Source organism: Eriocheir sinensis, chromosome 3, assembly GCF_024679095.1.
Source record: "Eriocheir sinensis breed Jianghai 21 chromosome 3, ASM2467909v1, whole genome shotgun sequence".
Taxonomy (NCBI): Eukaryota; Metazoa; Arthropoda; class Malacostraca; order Decapoda; family Varunidae; genus Eriocheir; species Eriocheir sinensis.
Genome location: NC_066511.1, coordinates 4,261,774 through 4,284,304, shown reverse-complemented (window position 1 = coordinate 4,284,304; position 22,531 = coordinate 4,261,774). Strand labels below are relative to the sequence as shown.

The 22,531-nt window shown below is 42.9% G+C and overlaps 1 protein-coding gene across 1 annotated transcript in view; it reads left to right on the top strand.

Moving 5' to 3' along the window:
• Positions 1-2,281: 2,281 nt before the first annotated feature.
• LOC127003816 (uncharacterized) overlaps positions 2,282-22,531 on the top strand; it is a 30,634-nt gene continuing 10,384 nt past the window's right edge. Inside the window, exon 1 of the mRNA XM_050870874.1 lies at positions 2,282-2,689. Coding sequence (XP_050726831.1) covers positions 2,350-2,689 — 340 coding nt within the window. The 5' untranslated portion in view covers positions 2,282-2,349. The remainder of the gene's footprint in view (positions 2,690-22,531) is intronic.

Genomic DNA, 22,531 nt, shown 5'->3' with positions numbered 1-22,531 from the left:
TCCGGCATAACAGTATTTTGAGATAACAAGGGAGTACAGTGATGAAAAAAAGTCAGCTTCTCCACGGGGCACAATAAATAAGCACTTTTCCAGTGTTTTCAATACCCGAGTTTCACGATCCGCGAGTTTAGCGCTATACCTGCGGAACAAAGCAAGCGCAAAACTCGGGAGGCTACTGTAATGGTTAGCCTCAAAAATTAATCCTCGATGCACTTGTTTGTAACGTTGTAGTGAATGTGTGAATCTTGATTGCTTTCGTGAAGATTGCTGGAGTCATTTCAATAAACTTGGCATCAACGTACGTAGTCACTCAGCCATATATAGATTCGTGCTAAAATATCAAGATCTTTTCTTTTTTATAGTATCAAACATCCATTGTTTCATTTATATATAATTTATCATATTTTCTTTATGGTATCACAAATATCCAATGTTTATTTCCAACCCACTAAACATATAACACACAGTTTATCGTCCTAAACACTAGTAGCCTTGTTTGGTTATATTACAAATTCTCTCAGTTTCAGTCTGAAAAACTACACAACACTGGTCATTTGCTGAATGATTTATTTCAGGCTTCTTGTACCTCACACAATTTTTGAATTTCTTTTCTGCCGTGGGGCAATCCTTTGATTCATGATCTTCGGCACATTTGTAGCATCGTGGGTCCTCTCCATTGCTCTTGTCAGTATAATATTGGCCTCAAGATGGCCGTATCTTAATGACGATGATAGAATATGATTGCATGATATCTATCTCTCACAGTAAACACTCCCCATTCTAGTTTGGAGTAGAATTATATGACATTCAGAATTAGAAAGAAAAACTGACAAATTAATAATCAACATTTGAAGATAGCATTTAGAAATCAATGATACAATAGACAGGGGAGGCGGTGGCTGAGTCGACAGAGTGACGGCCCCGCGTTCAGGAGGACGCGAGTTCAATCCCCGCCCGGTGCCACCAAGCTGGGATTTTTCAGCCGCCGCCGAGTGGCTTAAAACTACCCACATGCTGTCCAGAAGACCACCTATCAACCCGGACTCTAGATTCTAGGATTAAAGATGAGCTCCGGGAGGGCAGCATGAGCCAATGCAAGATGGCGCCACTCCCCTGTGCCAGAACGGGCTGGGCCGACCATCAGGCCCCACCGGGAAGAAGCCTACCGGCGCAATAGGCCGCGACGTAAAAAAAGCAAAAAAAAAACAGAGGTGGGCGCGGTACTGAAAAATCAGTAGTGCGGTTGCGGTAGTGCGGTACTTTTTTCCGGAGTAGTGCGGTCCCAATTTTTTCTTTCCCAGTGCGGTACGCGGTGTGAGGTACTGCGGTAGCGGTAATTAAAATAAGAAAAAAATACTTCAGTGGCTATCCTGGCTATCCAAACAAAGGAGACATGCTGAAAATAGTACAATGAAAAATCGGCCGGCACCACGGACGGGTCCGGGTTGAAATGGCCGGTACCGCGCGGGTTAAAGAAGACTCGCAGTGTAGTAGTTTAGTCTGTCTATTTAGTATTTAATTTTGAGCAATAACTGAAAAGTCAGAATGATTGAATCACTGATTCTGATGACTGATACCGATTGACTGATTGAGTCCGATTCACTGTTAAAAAAAAAAAAAAATCTGTGAGCATGCCGCGTTGCAAATGTCGTCTTCGATAGTTTTCAAAGTACCGCAAAAAGGTACCGCGGGATTTTTTAGTGCGGTCCGCGGTAGTGCGGTATTTTCAGAAAGTTTGCGGTAGTGCGGTACTTTTTTTGTGATGCGGTACTACCGCACTACCGCACTAAGTACCGCACTTGCCCACCTCTGATAGACAAGATGACCCAGAATGATGGGAGATAGAGAGGAATAGGCTAATTATAAACAATTAGGACAACATTTCCCAGCACAAGAAATAACATGTAGTATTAAGAGTTACGTACACTGCTGTTACAGTAAGAAGCTATCCATTCTAGATAATTTGAGCAATGGTTCATAACCAAGATGAAGTGTTTACATGATATTTGATTCAGAGTATATGGCTTATATGATGCAGGTACGTAGGTCATGAAGAAATGTTTTGTAAGGTACATCCAGTAAATTTGCATATGCTGTTATTTTTCCATGCATATTGTTAAATAAACAATCTACTTCAAGAAAATCCTATTGTAACATTTTATTATATTCAGCAACTTAGGTAAAGAATACAAAATAAATGAGAAATATGCACCAGCACTCATAGTACGTAGTGAACTTTAACTAAACTCATATCAAGACAGGATGTGACTTGGAACCGGATAAGTGCCTCCGGTTTTAAGTAGACTTAATCAGGAGGAGGGGCGTCGGGAGGAGTAGCTACTATATAATATGGTTTCGTTATTCAGTTCTAACAGGAAACCCATTAGCTCTAAATCATGGCGTCCCCCGGTGCCCAAGGTGAACCTCGCGGCCCCTGCCCCCGGCGTGAGGGTGCTGCGGCGGGACCAAATCTCCCGCCACAGTAAACAGCTGCAGCCTGAACGTCAACACAACACAACAGTGAATTCCCCGCAGCAAATGGCGGGGAATGTGTGCCGTTTCTTCACTAAAGTTAAAGAGTTGATTATCTGGAGCTGGAGCTACCTGTGGGCCCTGTGGTTCCTACTGGTCATATCTGTTGTGTACTACCTGAGAGGGCCGCTCAAGATCACGGACAACATCGGAATGGGTGAGTGCATGGGGCTGCGAGCCAGACACTCTTGCTTGGCGACACACTGTATTTAATCCCACCATACCGTGGCTGTTTGTCTCATTTTATCGAGTATCATCAATGTGAGGGGGTCACCTAAAGGGCCAGTTCAACAGTCACTTTAAGCGCCCAAACCAAACTGTATTCTCCACAATGATCCGTTTATTCTACTCATTACCAGATACTAAATAGATTAACTGTGGTTTCCTAAAATTACCTCTTCATATCAACGCCAAACACTATATAAGGCATTTTCGTAGTGTTTTGTGTTTGGTTGGGGAGCTTACAAACATGCTGTACATGGATAAAACTGGCCCAAAGTCACGGACAACGGTGGTGAGTGGAACAGACTGGGACGTGAAGTTGTGCCTTCATGAATGTTAACACGCTGTTCCGTTTGTCTCATTTCCCTTTGAAGTGTTGATGTTTGTCACTGTGTGCCACTAGGTAATGATAAAGCTGTGCGCCGTGTGTACCGGCGGGACTTGAATGTGTGCTTCATCCTTGGGCAAATGTTTCATTTTGCTCCTCCCTCAACTACCGGTATATTGTTTGTCATTGTGACACAGTTGCTTTTTCAGGCAATAGACACGATTATGAAAAAAATCTTGAAAATTGTATAGCTATTCAATATTTATCCTTTAAAGGACCCATTGCACTCATATTTTTGACACCCTTCAAGATCTTATTTCATATTCATCTCATGGCTGATATGGAAATAATCTTAGGAATAGTGGCTAAAGTTAAAGAGTTGATTATCTGAGCTGCTACCTGTGGGCTGGAGCTACCTGTGGTTCCTACTGGTCATATCTGTTGTGTACTACCTGAGAGGGCCGCTCAAGATCACGGACAACATCGGAATGGGTGAGTGCATGGGGCTGCGAGCCAGACACTCGTGCTTGGCGACACACTGTATTTACTCCCACCATACCGTGGCTGTTTGTCTCATTTTATCGAGTATCATCAATGTGAGGGGGTCACCTAAAGGGCCAGTTCAACAGTCACTTTAAGCGCCCAAACCAAACTGTATTCTCCACAATGATCCGTTTATTCTACTCATTACCAGATACTAAATAGATTAACTGTGGTTTCCTAAAATTACCTCTTCATATCAACGCCAAACACTATATAAGGCATTTTCGTAGTGTTTTGTGTTTGGTTGGGGAGCTTACAAACATGCTGTACATGGATAAAACTGGCCCAAAGTCACGGACAACGGTGGTGAGTGGATCAGACTGGGACGTGAAGTTGTGCCTTCATGAATGTTAACACGCTGTTCCGTTTGTCTCATTTCCCTTTGAAGTGTTGATGTTTGTCACTGTGTGCCACTAGGTAATGATAAAAGCTGTGCCGTGTGTACCGGCGAGGGACTTGAATGTGTGCTCTCATCCTTGGGCAAATGTTTCATTTTGCTCCTCCCTCAACTACCGGTATATTGTTTGTCATTGTGACACAGTTGCTTTTTCAGGCAATAGACACGATTATGAAAAAAATCTTGAAAATTGTATAGCTATTCAATATTTATCCTTTAAAGGACCCATTGCACTCATATTTTTGACACCCTTCAAGATCTTATTTCATATTCATCTCATGGCTGATATGGAAATAATCTTAGGAATAGTGGCTCCACCCCTTCCACCACCCCAGTCCCCCCTACCCCCCAACACAAGCCTGGGGTAAGGTGACTAGATTTCTGAGACAAAATCCAGGGACATTTTTGGTTCAGAGGTGTATAAACCTCCAAAACATGTAGTGTTTTTGTCATTGAAAAACTAAAACGGGGACACTGCCCTTACCATTCATAAAGCAGCATTCAAAAGTTTCTCTCACCCTATTTATCTTAAATTGCAAAGGATTTGAATAAAAATTCAATTGATTAATGATTTGTATGTTCTTGGAATGCAGTCTCGCAAATTATGCCGTGCAAAGCTGTTTATCATTTCCTTAGCTATATACACTGTACACTGTACAGTGCGAGTAGTACGGTACGCAACTATATATATAGTTTGATAAACTTTTTTTTTTTTTTTTTTCAAATTTCAGATCTTTCAGTCACAGTGAAAACCGGGGACACTTCCGGGGACAGCAGTAGCCGGGGACTGTCCCCGGAAACTGGGGACGTCTGGTCACCCTAGCCTGGGGACCTGTGGGAAACCGGGGTTTTGGGGGGGAAGGCAAAATGGTTAGGATTTGTTTTACTTCCGTGCTAGTATTTCATTACCTACCTTATGAAACATCACTAGCTTTTCATATATCTTTTCTGCAAACGTTCAACAATCATGGAAATGCTTTCAAAATCCAATTTAAGGACTATTTATTGTTGAAAATAGGGATTAATATCCACGAAAGCTCAGCCTCCTCTGGCGGCGGTGGTGCAGGTGTTGTGAGAAATATCTCCTGTTAGCAGGTCGTAAAGTTCAGTTGGAGTAGTTTAAATATGCTCCCCCACCCAAAACCCTCTGCAAGCTATTTTTCATCTGTGGCGGCAGCGCCGCTATGCTTTCGTGAATATATTATCCGCTACTTTCATCAGTAAATAGTCCTTGAATTGGATTTTGAAAGCGTTTCCATGATTGTTGAACGTTACTATAACCGAACTTTACATAACCTAACCTCTAATGGGGGGGCTTCACCCCCTTTGACCACCACTGCTAACCAAGGGGGGCAACACCCCCACATATATGATGCGCTGGTAAAACTAGAGAAGTGCAACAGTATGTGAGACCTTGGAAAGGTTATTATTCTCGTGGGGGCAATATTGGAGGCGCGTGCTTGTCACAGCTTGATGCACCCATGAAGCACCAAATAAGTGCACCCCATGTGACACGCCCATGTCACTGTTCGAATCTGGTGGATTGAAAGACAATAGGTACGTTTAGGAAACTTTACTCAAAGTTTCAGAACTAGGGATTTTTCCCGATTTTAGGGAAATTTTTGAGGCCCATATTTCAGTCAATTTGCCTTCTCACACCCAAAACCCACATTCCCCATAGGTTCCCAGGCTCTCAATATAACGCTTTCTAGGCTGTTGAGTGTTAAGTGTACAGCACATCCCATGTGACACATCTGTGTCACTGTTCCCTCAGTTTTAGGTTATTTATGGTAACCTGGATGTTACACTGGCCCTGTTTCCCTGTGTAATGGATTCATACCCTCTACAGGTTAAAAGGGTCAAGACTTCCTTTATTAAAAGAAATAGTTACTTGTTGTTGTTCCAGAAATACCACGTCACAAATCATGACAGGGATACACTTGACATTGCTTCAAATCTTTTATCAGTTTCCTAGCAAATGAAGGCAGTAAGTGCACATTTATCCATAGTGAAGTGTGGGGGTCGTCCAAAGCAAAGTTGAACATTTTTTTTTTTTACACCAGAGGAGTCAGTTCAAGGGCATAAAAAAAAGGTAACAAATGTTAAAAAAAAAAGCCCGATACTCACTGCTCCTAAAAAGAGTTAGAGGAGTGGCCGAAAGATAGGTCAATTTCAGGAGGAGAGCTGTCCTAATACCCTCCTCTTGAAAGAGTTCAAGTCGTATGCAGGAGGAAATACAGAAGAAGGAAGATTGTTCCAGAGTTTACCAGCGTGAGGGATGAAAGAGTGAAGATGCTGGTTAACTCTTGCGTAAGGGATTTGGACAGTAAAGGGATGAGCTTGAGTAGAAAGTCGTATATGGCGAGGCTGCGGGAGGGGGGGGGAGGCATGCAGTTAGCAAGTTCGGAAGAGCAGTCAGCATGAAAATATCGATAGAAGATAAAAAAAGAGGCAAAATGGCAGCGAAAATTAAGAGGTAGAAGACTATTAGTAAGAGGAGAGCTGATGAGACGAAGAGCCTTAGACTCCACTCTGTCCAAGAGAGCTGTGTGAGTGGAGCCCCCTCACACGTGAGATGCATACTCCATATGAGGGCGGACAAGGCCCCTGTAAATGGATAGCAACTGTGCGGGGGAGAAGAACTGGTGGAGACGGTATAGAATGCCCAGCCTCGAGGAAGCTGATTTAGTAAGAGAAGAGATATGAAGTTTCCAGTTGAGATTTTGAGTTAAGGATAGACCGAGGATGTTTAGTGTTGAAGAAGGTGATAGCTGAGTGTTGTCAAAGAATAGGGGATAGTTGTTTGGAAGATTGTGTCGAGTGGATAGGTGGAGAAACTGTGTTTTTAAGGCATTGAAGGACACCAAGTTCTTCTTGCCCCAATCGGAAATAATAGTAAGATCTGAGGCTAAGCGTTCTGTCGCCTCCAGCCTGGAATCATTCAGTTCCTGTTGGGTGGGTCTTCTATTAACCCGAGAATGTCGGCAGACCCTTTTCTGGGCTTTCATGAGTCGTGGCTGTGGTACGGTGAACCCTAAAAATGGCTCACCATAAAACCCATAATTCAAGCTAATTGTAGGTGGTGGTGGCATAGAGAAACCCACCATACATGCCCTGGGTCATTGTGGTGGGTGATTGATCTTGAGATGGGCTTTTTTGTCATAGATGGTGCTGTAAGGTCATGGCAGATTGAATTAGCTATTCACACAGTAATCACTTGTCAAATTATCTAAAATAGACAACAAGGGACTCTAGGCTAGATGCCACGCGTCACAAGACTGTTTATTTTGTAACAAACACCACCCAAAAAGAATGGAGTTTGAGTAAAAGTAAATATTTTTAACAGTTTTATGGTTATGAGAGGAGTACTCTGATCTACGTTCCATGCTCTTTTCTTTGTCTCAAAATGCAGTGTAATTTTGCTGTTTCTTGGCCACTTCTCGGCTTCCCCATAGCCGAAGCCCACGGGTTGAAAGAAGTTGAATAATGCAGAGTAGAGTCATCGGCGTAAGAATGGATAGGACAGTTTGTTTTGGAAAGAAGATCATCAGTGAACAACAGAAAGAGAGTGGGAGATAGGACAGAACTCTGCGGAACACCACTATTAATAGGTTTAGGGGAAGAACAGTGAGCGTCTACCACAGCAGAAATAGAACGGTCAGAGAGGAAACTGGAGATAAAAGTACAGAGAGAAGGATAGAAACCGTAAGAGGGTAGTTTAGAAAGCAAAGATTTGTGCCAGACCCTGTCAAAGGCTTTTGATATGTCCAGCGCAATAGCAAAGGTTTCACTGAAACGGCTAAGAGAGGATGACCAAGAGTCAGTTGGGAAGGCAAGGAGATCACCAGTAGAATGCCCCTTGCAGAAACCATACTGGCAATCAGATAGAAGGTCAGAAGTGGAAAGGTGCTTATGAATCTTCTGGTTAAGGATAGATTCAAAAGCTTTAGATAGACAAGAAAGCAAAGCTATAGAACGGTAGTTTGAGGGATTGGAACGGTCACTCCATTTAGGCACAGGCTGTATGAAGGCATACTTCCAGCAGGAAGGAAAGATAAATGTTGACAGGCAGAGGTGAAAGAGTTTGACCAGGCAGGGTGTCAGCATGCAAGCACAGTTTTTAAGTACAATAGGATGGGTCATTTGGGTGGGTCATTGTCATTGTAGACTATAGGCACAGTGCATCATGATTTATCATGTGAGAGATTTTAAAGTGTCCCTTCAACAGCTCAGTTGACTCGGTTTCAGTTAAAGTAGCTAGTGATCACTGGCAGTTTTGGGGGGCCAGAACTCTTCTCATTGTTGCAGTCCTGTCGAGCCTCTTTCCCTTTCTAGATAGGAACAAACAATCCCCTTTTTCAGTCAGGAGGAATGGCACTGGACTGTCACAAGGCAAGCAGCACCACATACAACCCGTGGGTCATGGGTTCAACCCTGGCTTTCAGCACTTTCTGCAGTGATATTACAGATTCCAGCTACCTTTCCAATTTCCACCCTTCAACTTCCTCAGTCTCTTTCACCTTCGCCAGAGAGGCTGGAGTTTTGTCTGTTGGTGGATCAGCAGCCATCATTTGTAAACCAGCCAAAGAGAGCTGCCTACTTTGGGGCCCTGTCATATACTTTCCAATATGTTCATACATACACCCTCTGAGAATCTATTGCCCATTATTCAAGGAGAAGTTTTGAGGTACTCTACAGAGCAGAGGCGAATCGGTTGATTTCACTCCCATTTTAATAATATAACATTTCCAACACTCTTAAGGTGTTCACACTGTTCAGTAAGCACCTATAACATGCCTGTTGGGCACAGTTTGGAGCTGGAGTGGCCATAGCTGATAAAAAAAAAAAAGAATTCAGGTAACTTTCGATTTACGTGAGTATTGTGTCCTTGAAGAGGTCGCGTAAATCAAAAACAATGTAAATCAAACAAGAGGTAGGTTTCTATCGAAAAATAAATATTCACTTCATTCAGGAGAGAGAGAGAGAGAGAGAGAGAGAGAGAGAATATCCATATCACCGAGATATCCACTCAGGCACTCGGTCTCAGCCTCACTCGTGTGAGGAAGAAATGAGGGACACCATGAGCGACTGGCTAGTATTGGTACTGGTACCGAGCAGTCGGGTACCGGTACCACACCATATAGCTGGTACCGTTAGTACTGGTACTGGTACCGGTACCTGCCCACCCCTATTGTTGAGTAGCGTGGTAGCGTGGGTACTGTATTGTTGTTCAAGTGGCGCACGGGAAGAACTGAGCTCAGCTGTGTGGCCGCGGCGCCGTGTGAGTCCAGTTGCGTGAGACATCTGGTGGCCACTCCATCAAATATCGCGTAGTATAAGTGAAAAAACATGTAAATTAAATATTTATTTGGATTTTGGACCCCGCGTTATTTAAAAAACGCATAAACCAAACTCGCGTAAATCGAGAGTTACCTGTACTTGTACTGTCGTCTGCTGTGCTCCGCTACAACCTGATGATGTCACGAGCTAATGGTGGCTTCTCCTCGTGAGATGAGAAGAATTTGAGATATCTCTCCAATATCCAGTCAACTAGCGATTTACAGGATGTAATATGTGCACTACGTTATCATTGGTACGTGGCACAATGCATTTCTAGGCTTTTCCCAGAACCGGAAACATGTCCATTTCCATTATTTCAACAATCACAAGTGGTTCATTTCACTCCATTAACGGTGCTTTTATACGGGGACGAATTTGCTCAGTGAACAGACCTTCCGTGAGCAACTTTCACTAAACTGCTGAGGTAACTGATCACATAGTGCTGCTACTTTCGATGAAGCAATATTGGTTTTGATCTTGACATTGATGAGCAAAACGTGCTTATTTCGGGTTTTGATCGACTCCATCTGCTTTCGCCATAAACGCTAGCATTTTTGTGAGCAATAATGCATTTCATTGGGATGCTTAGCCATCCACTGGCGCAATATGATCCCTGCAGCTGAGGATGTTGGATTTACGGATAGGGGTGACCATATATATATATATATATATATATATATATATATATATATATATATATATATATATATATATATATATATATATATATATATATAAACTAGTGTAATCAAACTAAATCGGGGTTACTTCAGAATTACACCCGTCTCAGTGAAAGATACCTTGGCGAAGTACTTTGAGCACATATGCAACACACTACCGCATTCCTTTGTTGTCGCAAATCACTCGTTCGTGTTCTTTTCTGGTAGATTTGAGTATTTTGTATTAATCTATTACTTTTTTTAGTACAAACCATTAGTCTCCAGGGTCTGGGGGGGCGACGTCATCAGCCTCAACTCGCTCTCTCTTCCCTCTCCTCTCCTCTCTCTCTCTCTCTCTCTCTCTCTCTCTCTCTCTCTCTCTCTCTCTCTCTCTCTCTCTCTCTCTCTCTCTCTCTCTCTCTCTCTCTCTCTCTCTCTCTCTCTCTCTCTCTCTCTCTCTCTCTCTCTCTCTCTCTCTCTCTCTCTCTCTCTCTCTCTCTCTCTCCTTTTTTTATACTACTTTGGATATTTATAGGTAGGGACTTTTCATACGTCTTATTTATTCCTGGTTGGGTTCTGATTAAGTCTTTTGCAGTCAAATGTTTTCGATCCACAAGACTCCTCATGAACACTTGTTATTCATTCACCTTCTGCCTTCCCTGTTTTTAAAACTGTTTAACATTACATTTAAACCTCCAACCGTATTTGTATCAACTGAGCAACTCTTAAATTCTTCTAATTTATCCAGGTGAGGTGAGGAGGAGAGGGCGGAAGGGTTAAGTGTGTATTTATTGTAAATGCATTTTTTTGTTTTTCGGTGTAAAAATAACTATATCAAAACATAATATGACTGACAGAAATTAATCAACATCTATTTCTACTTGAAAGTAGGTATACGGTCCCAGAAAGTCAAGATCAAGACCAATATTGTCCAGTGCCCATCAAACGTAGCATCCCCGTGTGATTAGTGCATGTCATGTTCCCTCAGCAGCTCAGCGAAAGTTACCGCCCGAAGGTCTGGGTCCCGAGCAAAATCGTTCCCGTGAAATACCGGCTTTACTGATTTCCTCATATAAGGACAAAATATGTTGATAATAAATACGTTAGTCATCCACTGATATCGGTTCTTTCGAACATGTATCACAAAAAAGTATCTGATCACTGAGCAGGAATAGCTCTAGACCAGTCCACCCCATGCTCACTGAGAAGGGCTCTCCGTCAGTAACATACTCTCGGAAGCATATTCGGTGAGCAAAATCATCCCCATGTAACACCCCCTTAAGTCGGTCAAACGCTATCTATTATGACTGCGCAATCATGATTGATAGTGTATGGAGGCCTTTAGTGGTGTTACGCAGCTCACTCGCAACGTGATTAGCAAGGTTAACTCTAGAGTGGTAATTAGTACCATGCCATTGCACCACCGCTTCTCCTTAGTGGTACGTAAGAGGGAAAGCCCGCCTGAAGGAAAATCACAAACCTTTTATTTATCTATTTTTTATTTATTTATTATTATTATTTTTTTTTAGCTATGCTGAATCGTGGAACGCTTTGGGTATGTCGCTTCCCACGGCCGCAAATGTGCACATCTTATCTATATTTTTCACACTTGTTTTGATCTTTATGCTGTTTCCTATGGCTTTTGAAGGGGTTTCAGGTAAGGGGAAACATATATGACAACAAAATATTAGTTTATAAGGTAAAAAAAAAAAAGAAAAAAAGTGGGCACGTTAATAAATGCAATATTTATCGAGTTATATGGCAACTTTGGTCTTGGCTGCGGGCTTGGAACGGATGACCCATAAAAACATGTATTTCATTGTGTACCAGAATGAACGAATGGTATAAGTTCCATAGCTGGGCACGATAACAGAAAATCTTATTCCCACAAGGTTCGGTATTAGGTCCACTTTTGTTTATTATTTATATCAATGACTTAGATACAGGAATTAGTAGTGATGTTAGTAAATTTGCAGATGATACCAAGATCGGTAGAGTAATTGAGTCGGATCAGGACGCTAGTATTCTCCAAGGTGAACTCAACAGATTGTATGACTGGGCGGATAAATGGCAGATGGAGTTCAATGTAGGGAAGTGCAGTATTCTGAGTGTAGGTAGGAACAACCCCTCACATAACTATTGCTTAAATGACACTCTCATAAGTAGGTCTGGGTGCGAGAGGGATTTAGGGGTCTTAGTGAGCTCTGATCTCCGTCCAAGGGCACAATGCATTCAAGCTAGAAATCGAGCTAATAGGGTACTGGGATTTATTTCAAGGAGCGTAAGCAACAGAAGCCCCGAAGTCTTCCTCAAACTATATTTAGCATTAGTTAGACCTCATCTTGACTATGTGGTTCAGTTCTGGTCACCTTACTATAGAATGGATATCAAAATGTTAGAATCGGTGCAGAGGAGGATGACTAAGATGATTCAAGGGTTGAGAAACTTGCCATACGAGGGAAGACTCAAACAGTTAAACTTGCATTCTCTAGAAAGGTGAAGAGTACGTGGAGACATGATCGAGGTTTATAAATGGATGAAGGGCTTTAATAAGGGAGACATTCATAAGGTTTTGTTGGTAAGAGAACCGGGTAGGACACGAAGTAATGGGTTTAAACTGGATAAATTCAGATTCAACAGGGACATAGGCAAATATTGGTTTACTAACAGGGTGGTGGATGAGTGGAATAGGCTTAGCAGTCATGTGGTGAGTGCTAATACAATTGTCACATTCAAAAATAGACTAGATAAATTCATGGACAGCGATATTAGGTGGGGTTAGATACACGGGAGCTTAGGGTCAAAGGAGCTGCCTCGTACAGGCCTACCGGCCTCTTGTAGACTCCTGCGTTCTTATGTTCTTATGTTCTTATAACCGATAACTGATAATGGAAAACCTTATTGATGATAACCGATATTCGTTAACTGGAGACACAAATATAGACGATAACCGATAACCGATACCCGATATAAATCCACAATTCCGATACTAGCTAGCGATAATTCCAATAGGCGAAAACGATACTATATTGAAATTTCAAATAAAAAAACATAGATGAATTCAAATATCATTATCTGTATTTTATAAAACTTACAAAACCTGAAAACCACACGTTGACACTTACCTATGGAGGGTAATACTAGAAACGCCTGAATCGGTGTTGTGTTATTTGGTGTCCCCACCGTCAAAAGCTGGCGCTTTTGTTTACAAACAATGGTCTCTCGTGAACTGCGCATGCTCAGACCACCAAGCGTAAAACTGTACAGTCTCACAAAGCTTTTTAACCATAATTAAGAGTTGCTGGAAGGCTGAATCAGACATACAGTACCACTACCACCATCCCCACTGTTTCTAGAATGACACTCTGTACGAGTTGTATTTATATGTACAGAGTGTCGTTCTAGAAACAACAAGGATGGTGGTACTGTATGTCTGATTCAGCCTTCCAGCAACTCAATGTGTTAAAAAGCTTTGTGAGTGTACAGGGCTACGCTTATTGGTCTGAACATGCACAGTTCACGAGAGACCAGTGTTTGTAGCTTTTGACGATGGGACACCAAATAACACAACACCGGGTGCCTTGAAAACCATGGCATGCTCACAAACGAATATGGAATATCAAATTTGAGGCAGTGATTAATAATTTTTTGGGCAAAGTTAAATGATTTTTCTCTGATATATTAATTTTTGAGTAACAAAAAATAACCTAGTGTTTTAATGTTGATGATCTAAGTATGAAATCTCATCACCGAAGATATTTCATACCCCGAAGGTTTTTCAAACAACACCGGGCGCCCGGGCCACGCATGCGCAGTAGGGTGGAAACAACGTTTTTTTTCTGAGAGGCGGAAAAAAGTAGCGATTATCGCTAGTTTGGTTACAAAAGTAACGAAGATACCGATATATATTTAAATAAGTAGCGGATGGAGGATAACCCGATTTTGTTATCAGCGATAAAGTATCACGATAACTTATCGCGATAACGCCCAGCTATGGACCATATAACCAATGACGTTTTAGAACCAATTACATTCGTTTAAGCATATCACACTTTACTGTGCACAGCTTAGGTGAGTTAAAGACAAGCGTGTGTGTGTGTGTGTGTGTGTGTATGAGAGAGAGAGAGAGAGAGAGAGAGAGAGAGAGAGAGAGAGAGAGAGAGAGAGAGAGAATTGTCTTTATTTTAACAATCACAAGTGGCCACGGTGACAATAGACTATCTCATCTCACTTCATTAGGGGTGCGACGCTGCTCATCCGCGCAACGTATGTATACCTGATTTAGTACCGTGTCAATGCGGCATTACAAAAATACATTAGAATGCATTTGATAGCCTAGTTTTTATTTTTTTTATTTTTAAGACCGGTAACTTCATGGCATTTACGGAATATCTTAATGTGGAAATGTAGGGCAAAGTATTAACTTCATATTAGTATACCTTTCCCGGCCTATGTAACGTATTATATTGTTCAGATATATGCTGAAAGCTCCTACTAAAAAAAAATAATAGATACCATATGTTCGTGTATGCATGTGTGTATGTTTTGTGTTCCATATGTATGCAGTAATAACATGAACGTATGTACCTAGCTACACGCATAAATTGCCATGATACGTGTTAAACATTAGTTGGATACTGTCATTGAGCAGTACACAGGTGAGGGACCTCTGGGTGGCGGTGAGTGTAGCGAGGCCCGGGGCGCGTGGCCGGCGGAGGGAGGCGCGTGTGGGGGTGAGGGAGGGCCGCAATCAATAGCGAGAGGGATGCTGCGCCAGCCTCCCTCGCCTGCCTTGGATGCCAGCTCTCGCCCACCTGGGCACACCCTCTTTTCGTTAAGCCTCTTATTAATTTCCAGAAGAATGTCACAGTGTATATCTTGCCTCTGCTATTATAGCATCAGAGAGCGTCATTCTTTCTTCTCCACTCGGACATGGGAACCAAGCCTCTCTGTGCTGCCAGTAGTCTGCATGCTTTCTCCCTCCTGTCTGCTCCATATATATCATAACAGCCATTTTTATTCTGCCATCTCCTTGTTCCCTGCCGTGTCATGAACCTCAGGACACAGGCTGTACTTGTGGTGTTAGCGTGGTGGATGTGTTGGCATGTTTTGGGACTCCTGAATGTTCTTTTTTTTGAAAGGGGGACGGGGGGTAGGGAAATCTCGGCAGTTGTCATCTCGACGTGAGGCAGTGCGAGCTTGCCCCCGCCGGGACCCCCACGTCCCTCCCCGGCCCGTCTCGCCGTCTGTCACCCAGCGCCACAACAAAACTTGGCTCCCGCGTTTTCATGGTGCCGCGACCCCCTGCTTCGGCCCACCGCCACCTCACTTATCGTCTGCTCGTTTCGCGGGTGTGCTGCTCCGTCGCCGTCCCACACCCTGTAAGTCACCGCCACTAGCCGTGTTGACCCTTCGTGACCTCACTCGCCGGCTTTTCTTCTGACTGGACATCGCTGGTAGAAATGGAGTGATGTTATTAAAAGTGGTGGACTGGCCAGAGAGGAGCCGCCGGTAACCTAAGCAGAAACACGGAACTGCCATGTCCAGAAATTTCATTGGAATGAGACGTGCCATAACGTGGACGGTGATGAATCGTATTGACCTGGCATGAGTGAGTGAGCGAGTGAATCTATGTGCGAACCATTGCTATTCGCTGCGCTGAGGATCACATACGACACGACACGACGCCAAAATACGGAATCCAAACATGCTTGACTGTAAGTGACTTTGCGGCCAGTATAATAATGCATGTTGGGTGTACCCTCACATGACCCAAGCACTTTCTCTCTCTCTCTCTCTCTCTCTCTCTCTCTCTCTCTCTCTCTCTCTCTCTCTCTCTCTCTCTCTCTCTCTGTGTGTGTGTGTGTGTGTGTGTGTCTACCTCCACCAGGTACCACCGTGGCCTCAGTCTAGGGCACACCTGTTGTAATGGCCTCAGATGCCAGTGCAGTCGTGACATCTATGTGTAGTGTAATACGAGTCGCCTCAGAATAGTTTGCATATTTTGTGATGGAATGCCAGTGCATGAGCCTTTAGTTTTAATTTGGGGTCACCATTACTGCATTAGCTAATGTTAAAATGAATGAACATTTTATTAACGTTGCCCCGCATCTAATCGATCTGGTGATTTTAACCACACTCATGCGTATTTAGACTGTTTTGAATGGCACTCTGCCACTGCCACCGCCACCACCGCACCATCACCAGCCAACTGGCCCCCCTTACGACACAGGCGAACGGGTTGTCCTCCGCAAGGATTGTCCTTGAAACTAATTAAATCTTTAAATTTATACAGATTACTTAAAAAACATTTTTTTCCTACATCATTGCTGATAATTGACAGATGTTCATCTTTCATACTTTATTAGACCTAAGTTCAGATGAATAATCGTGAATTCGATTATAGTAGAAAGTAAATGCGAGAGGAAAAGAAAGAGTGCCATATAAAACTATGTCCAAATGAATTAACGTGGGTATGGTATTATAGCAGAAAAAAATATATAAAGACAGACTTCCATAGGAGACTATAGTTCTAATGAATAACGGTGTGTCTGAGATCATGGTAGAATGTAAAAGAAAAAGAGGACTGTCCATCACTGTTGCCAGATTATCGTACTCAGCAAAGTATTTACTGGTTTCTGACGCCTAACTATTGCCAAGAAACATCAGGAATGAACTATTTTAATGATAAATATAAATGAATCTAGTTATTGGGGCCCAGGAGACAGTTTTGGGGTCGGAAGTTGGTAAATATAAGAGGCTGAGTACGACAATCTGGCAACAGTGCTGTCCATGTAAGTAAGTAACCGTGGCTCTGGTATTACAGATGATAAAAGCCTTATATAAGGACAGACTGACATAGGAGATTTTAGTTCTAATGAATAACCGTATGTCTGAGATTATAGTAGAATGTAGAAAAGATGAGTAACTGTGGTCTGAGACTGTAGAAGATAAAAGCGAGAGATTGAGACAGTCATAACAGACCAAGTTCAGATGAGTAACCGTGAGTCTAAGATAATATAATAGTATAAGGTTAAAAGGGGATGTAAAGACAGACTGTCATACGGGACTAAGTATGGTAAAAGGTAAAATAATGTGTCGTGAAGACAGTCATTAGGTATTGTTTGTCGTTCGGTCATCGGGGATCGAACTACGTGCCTCCGAACAGTAGTCTTATTTTAGAGGCAGCTAGGACCTACCTCAGAAATATTTAGTTATACTCGCTTATGTTACTCGTTTACGTAAATACCACATTGCGTTGTGTCATCGTCCTGGCCACCACCTTTCATTGCAAGGCGGCTCACATGCACTGGCGATGGTTTAGTCTGTATGTTGAGAGGCTAGAACACTTTTCTCTATTATTGTTGGTTCTTGAGAGAGAGAGAGAGAGAGAGAGAGAGAGAATTTACATAGAATTTACATAGAAACCAGACCACACAGACCCCATGGTCCAGATTAGGTGGTGTGTCCTTAAACCTAAGTGATTCTACATTAATCAGAAGGCTCCAAAACGATGCATTTCAACTCTAGTTGATATTAAGTTGATGGAAAAGAGAGAGAGAGAGAGAGAGAGAGAGAGAGAGAGAGAGAGAGAGAGAGAGAGAGAGTTTATTGTTATAAGAAAGGGAAATATTTAGTAGGTGTGTTCGGACTTATGACGGTAGCAAGCGTTCAATCCCTGGTGCCAGGGCTGTGTGTGGCGGCTTGCTGGCTGGCTGCGGGGTATGGGAAGGGAGAGCCTGTTGTCATGGTGAAGGACTGCCTGGCTCCTGGTTCCTCTCTCCGGTCCCTCGCTCTCCCTTCTCCCTCTTCTGCCTTTAGTGTTAGAAACTCTTGAGATACAAGCATGTGTGCCTCAGCTCGCGTTTATTTGATGGTCATCCGTTTTAGTGTTTGCCACCGGTCGTGCTTGATGAAGTATGCTCAAACTGCTGAGGTAGCTGGAATTTTTGTCTCGTGTATCCCGTGCGGGTTACATAGCATGGGGGCAGAGGTCGTTGGGTATCATGAGCCATGAAAGGAATAGCACATCTTTCATCAGCGTCAAAAGAATGTGGACGTGGGATGCGAGGAGCAACAAGAGCCAACTGTCAAGCTTGTTGTGTCGTCTAGGCACCCAGTTTTAACCTCGACCAACCTTGAAGCAACAGCTATGGAGTCGTGTCACATACTGTCTTTCTAACGTGGGCACGAACCTAAGGTGTCCAGTAGTAGGGCCAAGGGGGCTTGGACGACCTTCCAGAAATACTTTTATACTCCTTAGCTCCTTGTTTGTTTTAAAAATAACTCATTCCTTTCTATTCGCACTAGTTGAGCACCAAAGAAGCCCCCTACAGCCTCCTAAAAAAAAAAAAAAAAAAAAAAAAAAGCCGCTGCAGGAGTCCGCAATAGCCAGTACCATCTATCCTTTTCATCCGTTGCACGCTTCGCTACTAGAGAGAAGTGCCATTATATTATGGTCATTATCCGTCTATCTGCTTATGTTTGAGTAATGGCCTGAGACGTAATAACGACCATAAAGGCTAATAAGGTTCCCTTTGGCTCGAAGTGTCCACCTCGCGCCTTGGAAGCTTGGGTTTGAATCCCGGCCGAAAAGATGCCAGATTTATTTGCGGACATACTTCACTCAAAGAACATTATTTTTGAAAAAAAAAAAAAATCTTTACGTCGTGTGTTATCAAACCAACTTACGTATATAATGTTAGAAACATTTTTAGTCACCATCCTTAAGCATAGTGCAAGTATGAAGTAAAACAAGCCATATACTGCGCACGTAATCTCGGTTTTGAGATGTAAAATCTCCTTTGTATAAGGAATACTGTTTTTTTTTATATAAGGTTTATTTATTAAATCAAGTTATGCATTAACAAAACAATTTAGAAATTTTGGCTAAAATGAAATAAACTGATATTTTGGTGCAAAATTGTGACTAGACTTTAACTTGAAACTTCACCACTCCTCTCTTATTAACTCTGCTTTCTCGAGGTTGGGCGTTCTTTATCATAGCCAGTTCTTTTCCCCCCACACAGATGCTGTCCATATACAAGGGCCTCGTCCGACCTCGTATGGAGTATGCATCTCACGTGTGGGGGGTCTACACACACACTTTTTACTCTTCTTTCTACTTTTGCTCACCCCCTATACTTTCCAAATCCCATATGCAAGACTTAACCAGTACCTTCATTCTTTTATCCCTTCTGCTGGTAAACTCTGAAACAGCTTTCCTTTATCTGTATTTCCCCCTGCCTATGACCTGACCTCTTTCAAGAGAGGAGTGTCAAGACACCTCTTCTCCCAAAATGGATCTCTTTTTTGACCTCTTATTCTGTTTGCTTTTATTGGTGCAGCGCCTGGCGGGCTTTTTGTTGCTTTTTTTGTTTTGTTTTATTGCCCTTGAGCTGTCTCTTGCTGTAAAAAAAAAAAAAAAGATGAAGATTGTCCTTTGGGATTTAAATAACACCAGTCTCTTACTTTAATTTGGGAGGTAATCACCCCCTTTGGCAGTGACTGCTGTGTTTATAATGGCTGCTAGAACAGCTTGACTATCTATACTGCCTGATTCGTTATGGAAACATTTTCCTTAAAAAATGGATAGTAACCCAAACTTAGTAATTGTTTCCTTAAGTCAAGGGGGATACCTTGTTAGGGGTACAACAAACCTCAGGTGGTGGATATGGTGAATTATTTCGGCAGCTATTTTTCGTCACGGCAAGGCTTCAGTCCTCAAATTATCCCTTTACCACAAGTAGTACTTACTAGTAGTTACTACTATGCGTTTCAGGGGCCTTGACCCATCGTTTTTCCCATATATCTTCTAAAGAAACAGCTTGAGCAGTGTGGTATTTTGGCACAGCACTTTTGACACCCTGCCCTAATTGTTGGCACTATAGTGCATTGCAACATGTGAATAATAAAGGCGCTTACTCCAAACTTTATTGGCGAAGCCTGGCATGGCCATCTAGAAATTCGAACACGTTACTGTGACGTGTATACCCACCCTCTCCTGTCATCCCCTTCCTCCCTCCCTCCACCCCTCCCACCTCTGTCCTCCCTGCCCTCCCCCTCCCCACCCCACCTCTCTCTCTCTCTCTCTCTCTCTCTCTCTCTCTCTCTCTCTCTCTCTCTCACACACACACACACACACACACACACATGCAGTATACATATACTAGAATTCAGCCATACACTTTTTTTTTTTTTGGTGCAGATAATGGACCGTATTGGGTATACGGCGGCGACTCGTAGACAAGAACTGTTTTGACTTAACTCGGTTCCTCTTTTCTTTTTCCGGAAAAAATTAATACTGGCTGTCGTTTGGAGCCAAATGTCCAAGCGTGGTACAGTCGCGGAAATGAGTTCCTGTCCCCACTGTGGCAAGCCTTCCCCCCAACCGGCAACGTCGCAGTAGTACTACTCAAGTGTTGTTGTGAATGAACGGTGTTCGTCGTGTTCGGGTGTGAGTGGCGGAGAGGTTCACTGCTATTCAGGAAGTGTAAGGGAGGCTTTATTCATAATTAAGAGGTGAAAATAAATGTAGCATGCGTATGTAACACATGTTAAACTAATATATCACTACAAAATAATAGCAGCAGAGAGAAGACGAGACGTATTATCTAGAGTCGAGACTTTGATGTTCCGCTCCTCCATCAGCATTCCCGTGTGAACGTGTGGGCGTCACGTGACCACGGTTTCGAAACACACCACCTTAATTATACCCATACAGTTGAAGGACCATCAACTCCAAATAAGTATATGCCACTTTACCACGGCACTGCCATGATTCACTATAGTAAGTTAACAGTAACCCACAACAACCTCTTACATGTGGGTTTCTGCTCTCATAACACAGTGTGAACTATTGACTGGTGGTGTAGTGGGCAGGCAAGCAAACCGTCAAATATTCTCTCTCTCTCTCTCTCTCTCTCTCTCTCTCTCTCTCTCTCTCTCTCTCTCTCTCTCTCGTGTCTGAAGGAGAGAGAGAGAGAGAGAGAGAGAGAGCACACGTTCACACGTGAATGCTGATGGAGGAGCGGAACATCAGTCTCGACTCTAGATAATACGTCTCGTCTTCTCTCTGCTGTTATTATTTTGTAGTGATATCTTGGTTTAACATGTGTTACATATACATGCTACATTTATTTTCATCTCTTAATTATGAATAAAGCCTCCCTTACACTTCCTAAATAGCAGTGAACCTCTCCGCCACTCACACCCGAACACGACGAACACCGTTCATTCACAACAACACTTGAGTAGTACTACTGCGACGTTGCCGGTTGGAAGGAAGGCTTACCACAGTGGATACAGGAACTCATTTCCGCGACTGTACCTGCTGGTAGGAAAAAAAAGTATTTATAATACACTTTGCTGGTAAGGTTTGCGTCTGTGTGTGGTGTGTCAGAGGTGGGCGCATTACTGAAAAATCAGTAGTGCGGTTGCGATAGTGCGGTACTTTTTCCGGAGTAGTGCGGTTACGGCAGTGCGGTCCCGTGCGGTACGCGGTACGCGGTGTGCGGTACTGTGGTAGCGGTAGTCACTAGTCAATATAAAAAAAATACTTCAGTGCCTATCCTGGCTGTCCATTGACTAACTAATAACTTGTGAGATACAAAAAATATATAAAGGAGGACTGGGGGAGGGAGAGAGGGAGGTAAGTGAGGAGGAAGGGGGGACTTGGGAGAAGAGGACGGGAAAGGGAGGAGGGGGAGGGAAGGGAATGCAACTCTCCGAGGGAGGAGGGAGGGGACAGGGAAGGGGGAGGAGATCAGCGTCATGTGAGAGAGGAGGAAGTCGGGTTTGGGAAGGAAGGAAGGGTGGTGCAACAGCTGCAGTAGCACTAGCCAGGGAGGGTATGCGGAGTGAAGAGGAAGGGGAGGAATTCTCCGGCGTTTGAGCGAAAATGAAAGATTACTAATATAGGAAAGTCATGGCGGGAACAGTGAAACATTATTCAAACTGTCCAACATATTAAGACAAAACACATCAACTGCAACTGGTAATAGCGAGACCTCGACCGTGGCAAAGGTCTAAGCACTGGCGTCTCAGGCCTCGGCGAAGAAACCACGTGGAAATTTCAACGAGATGATAATATATAATAATAATAATAAATTATTATTATTATTATTATTATTATTATTATTATTATTATTATAATCAAACAATATTGATCTTGGCTACTTTGAAAAGAATGAGAGAGAGAGAGAGAGAGAGAGAGAGAGAGAGAGAGAGAGAGAGAGAGAGAGAGAGAGAGAGAGAGAGAGAGAGAATGATAAAATAGAGAAGTTACAATGAAGTTAAAAAACAGATGTAGTATGGTCTATGTTATGCATTAAAGAAAAAATTGTACGGGACATGAGATGGAGCGGCGATCATGTTAGTGCTTGCTTGTACTGTTGTACTCTGCCATGTACAGTCATCGTCAGAGGCAGTCATGGCGCGCCGCCTTGGGTTGAGTGACGAACAGATTTACTCTGGAGTTATTCATTTAGTATTTAATTTTGAACAATAACT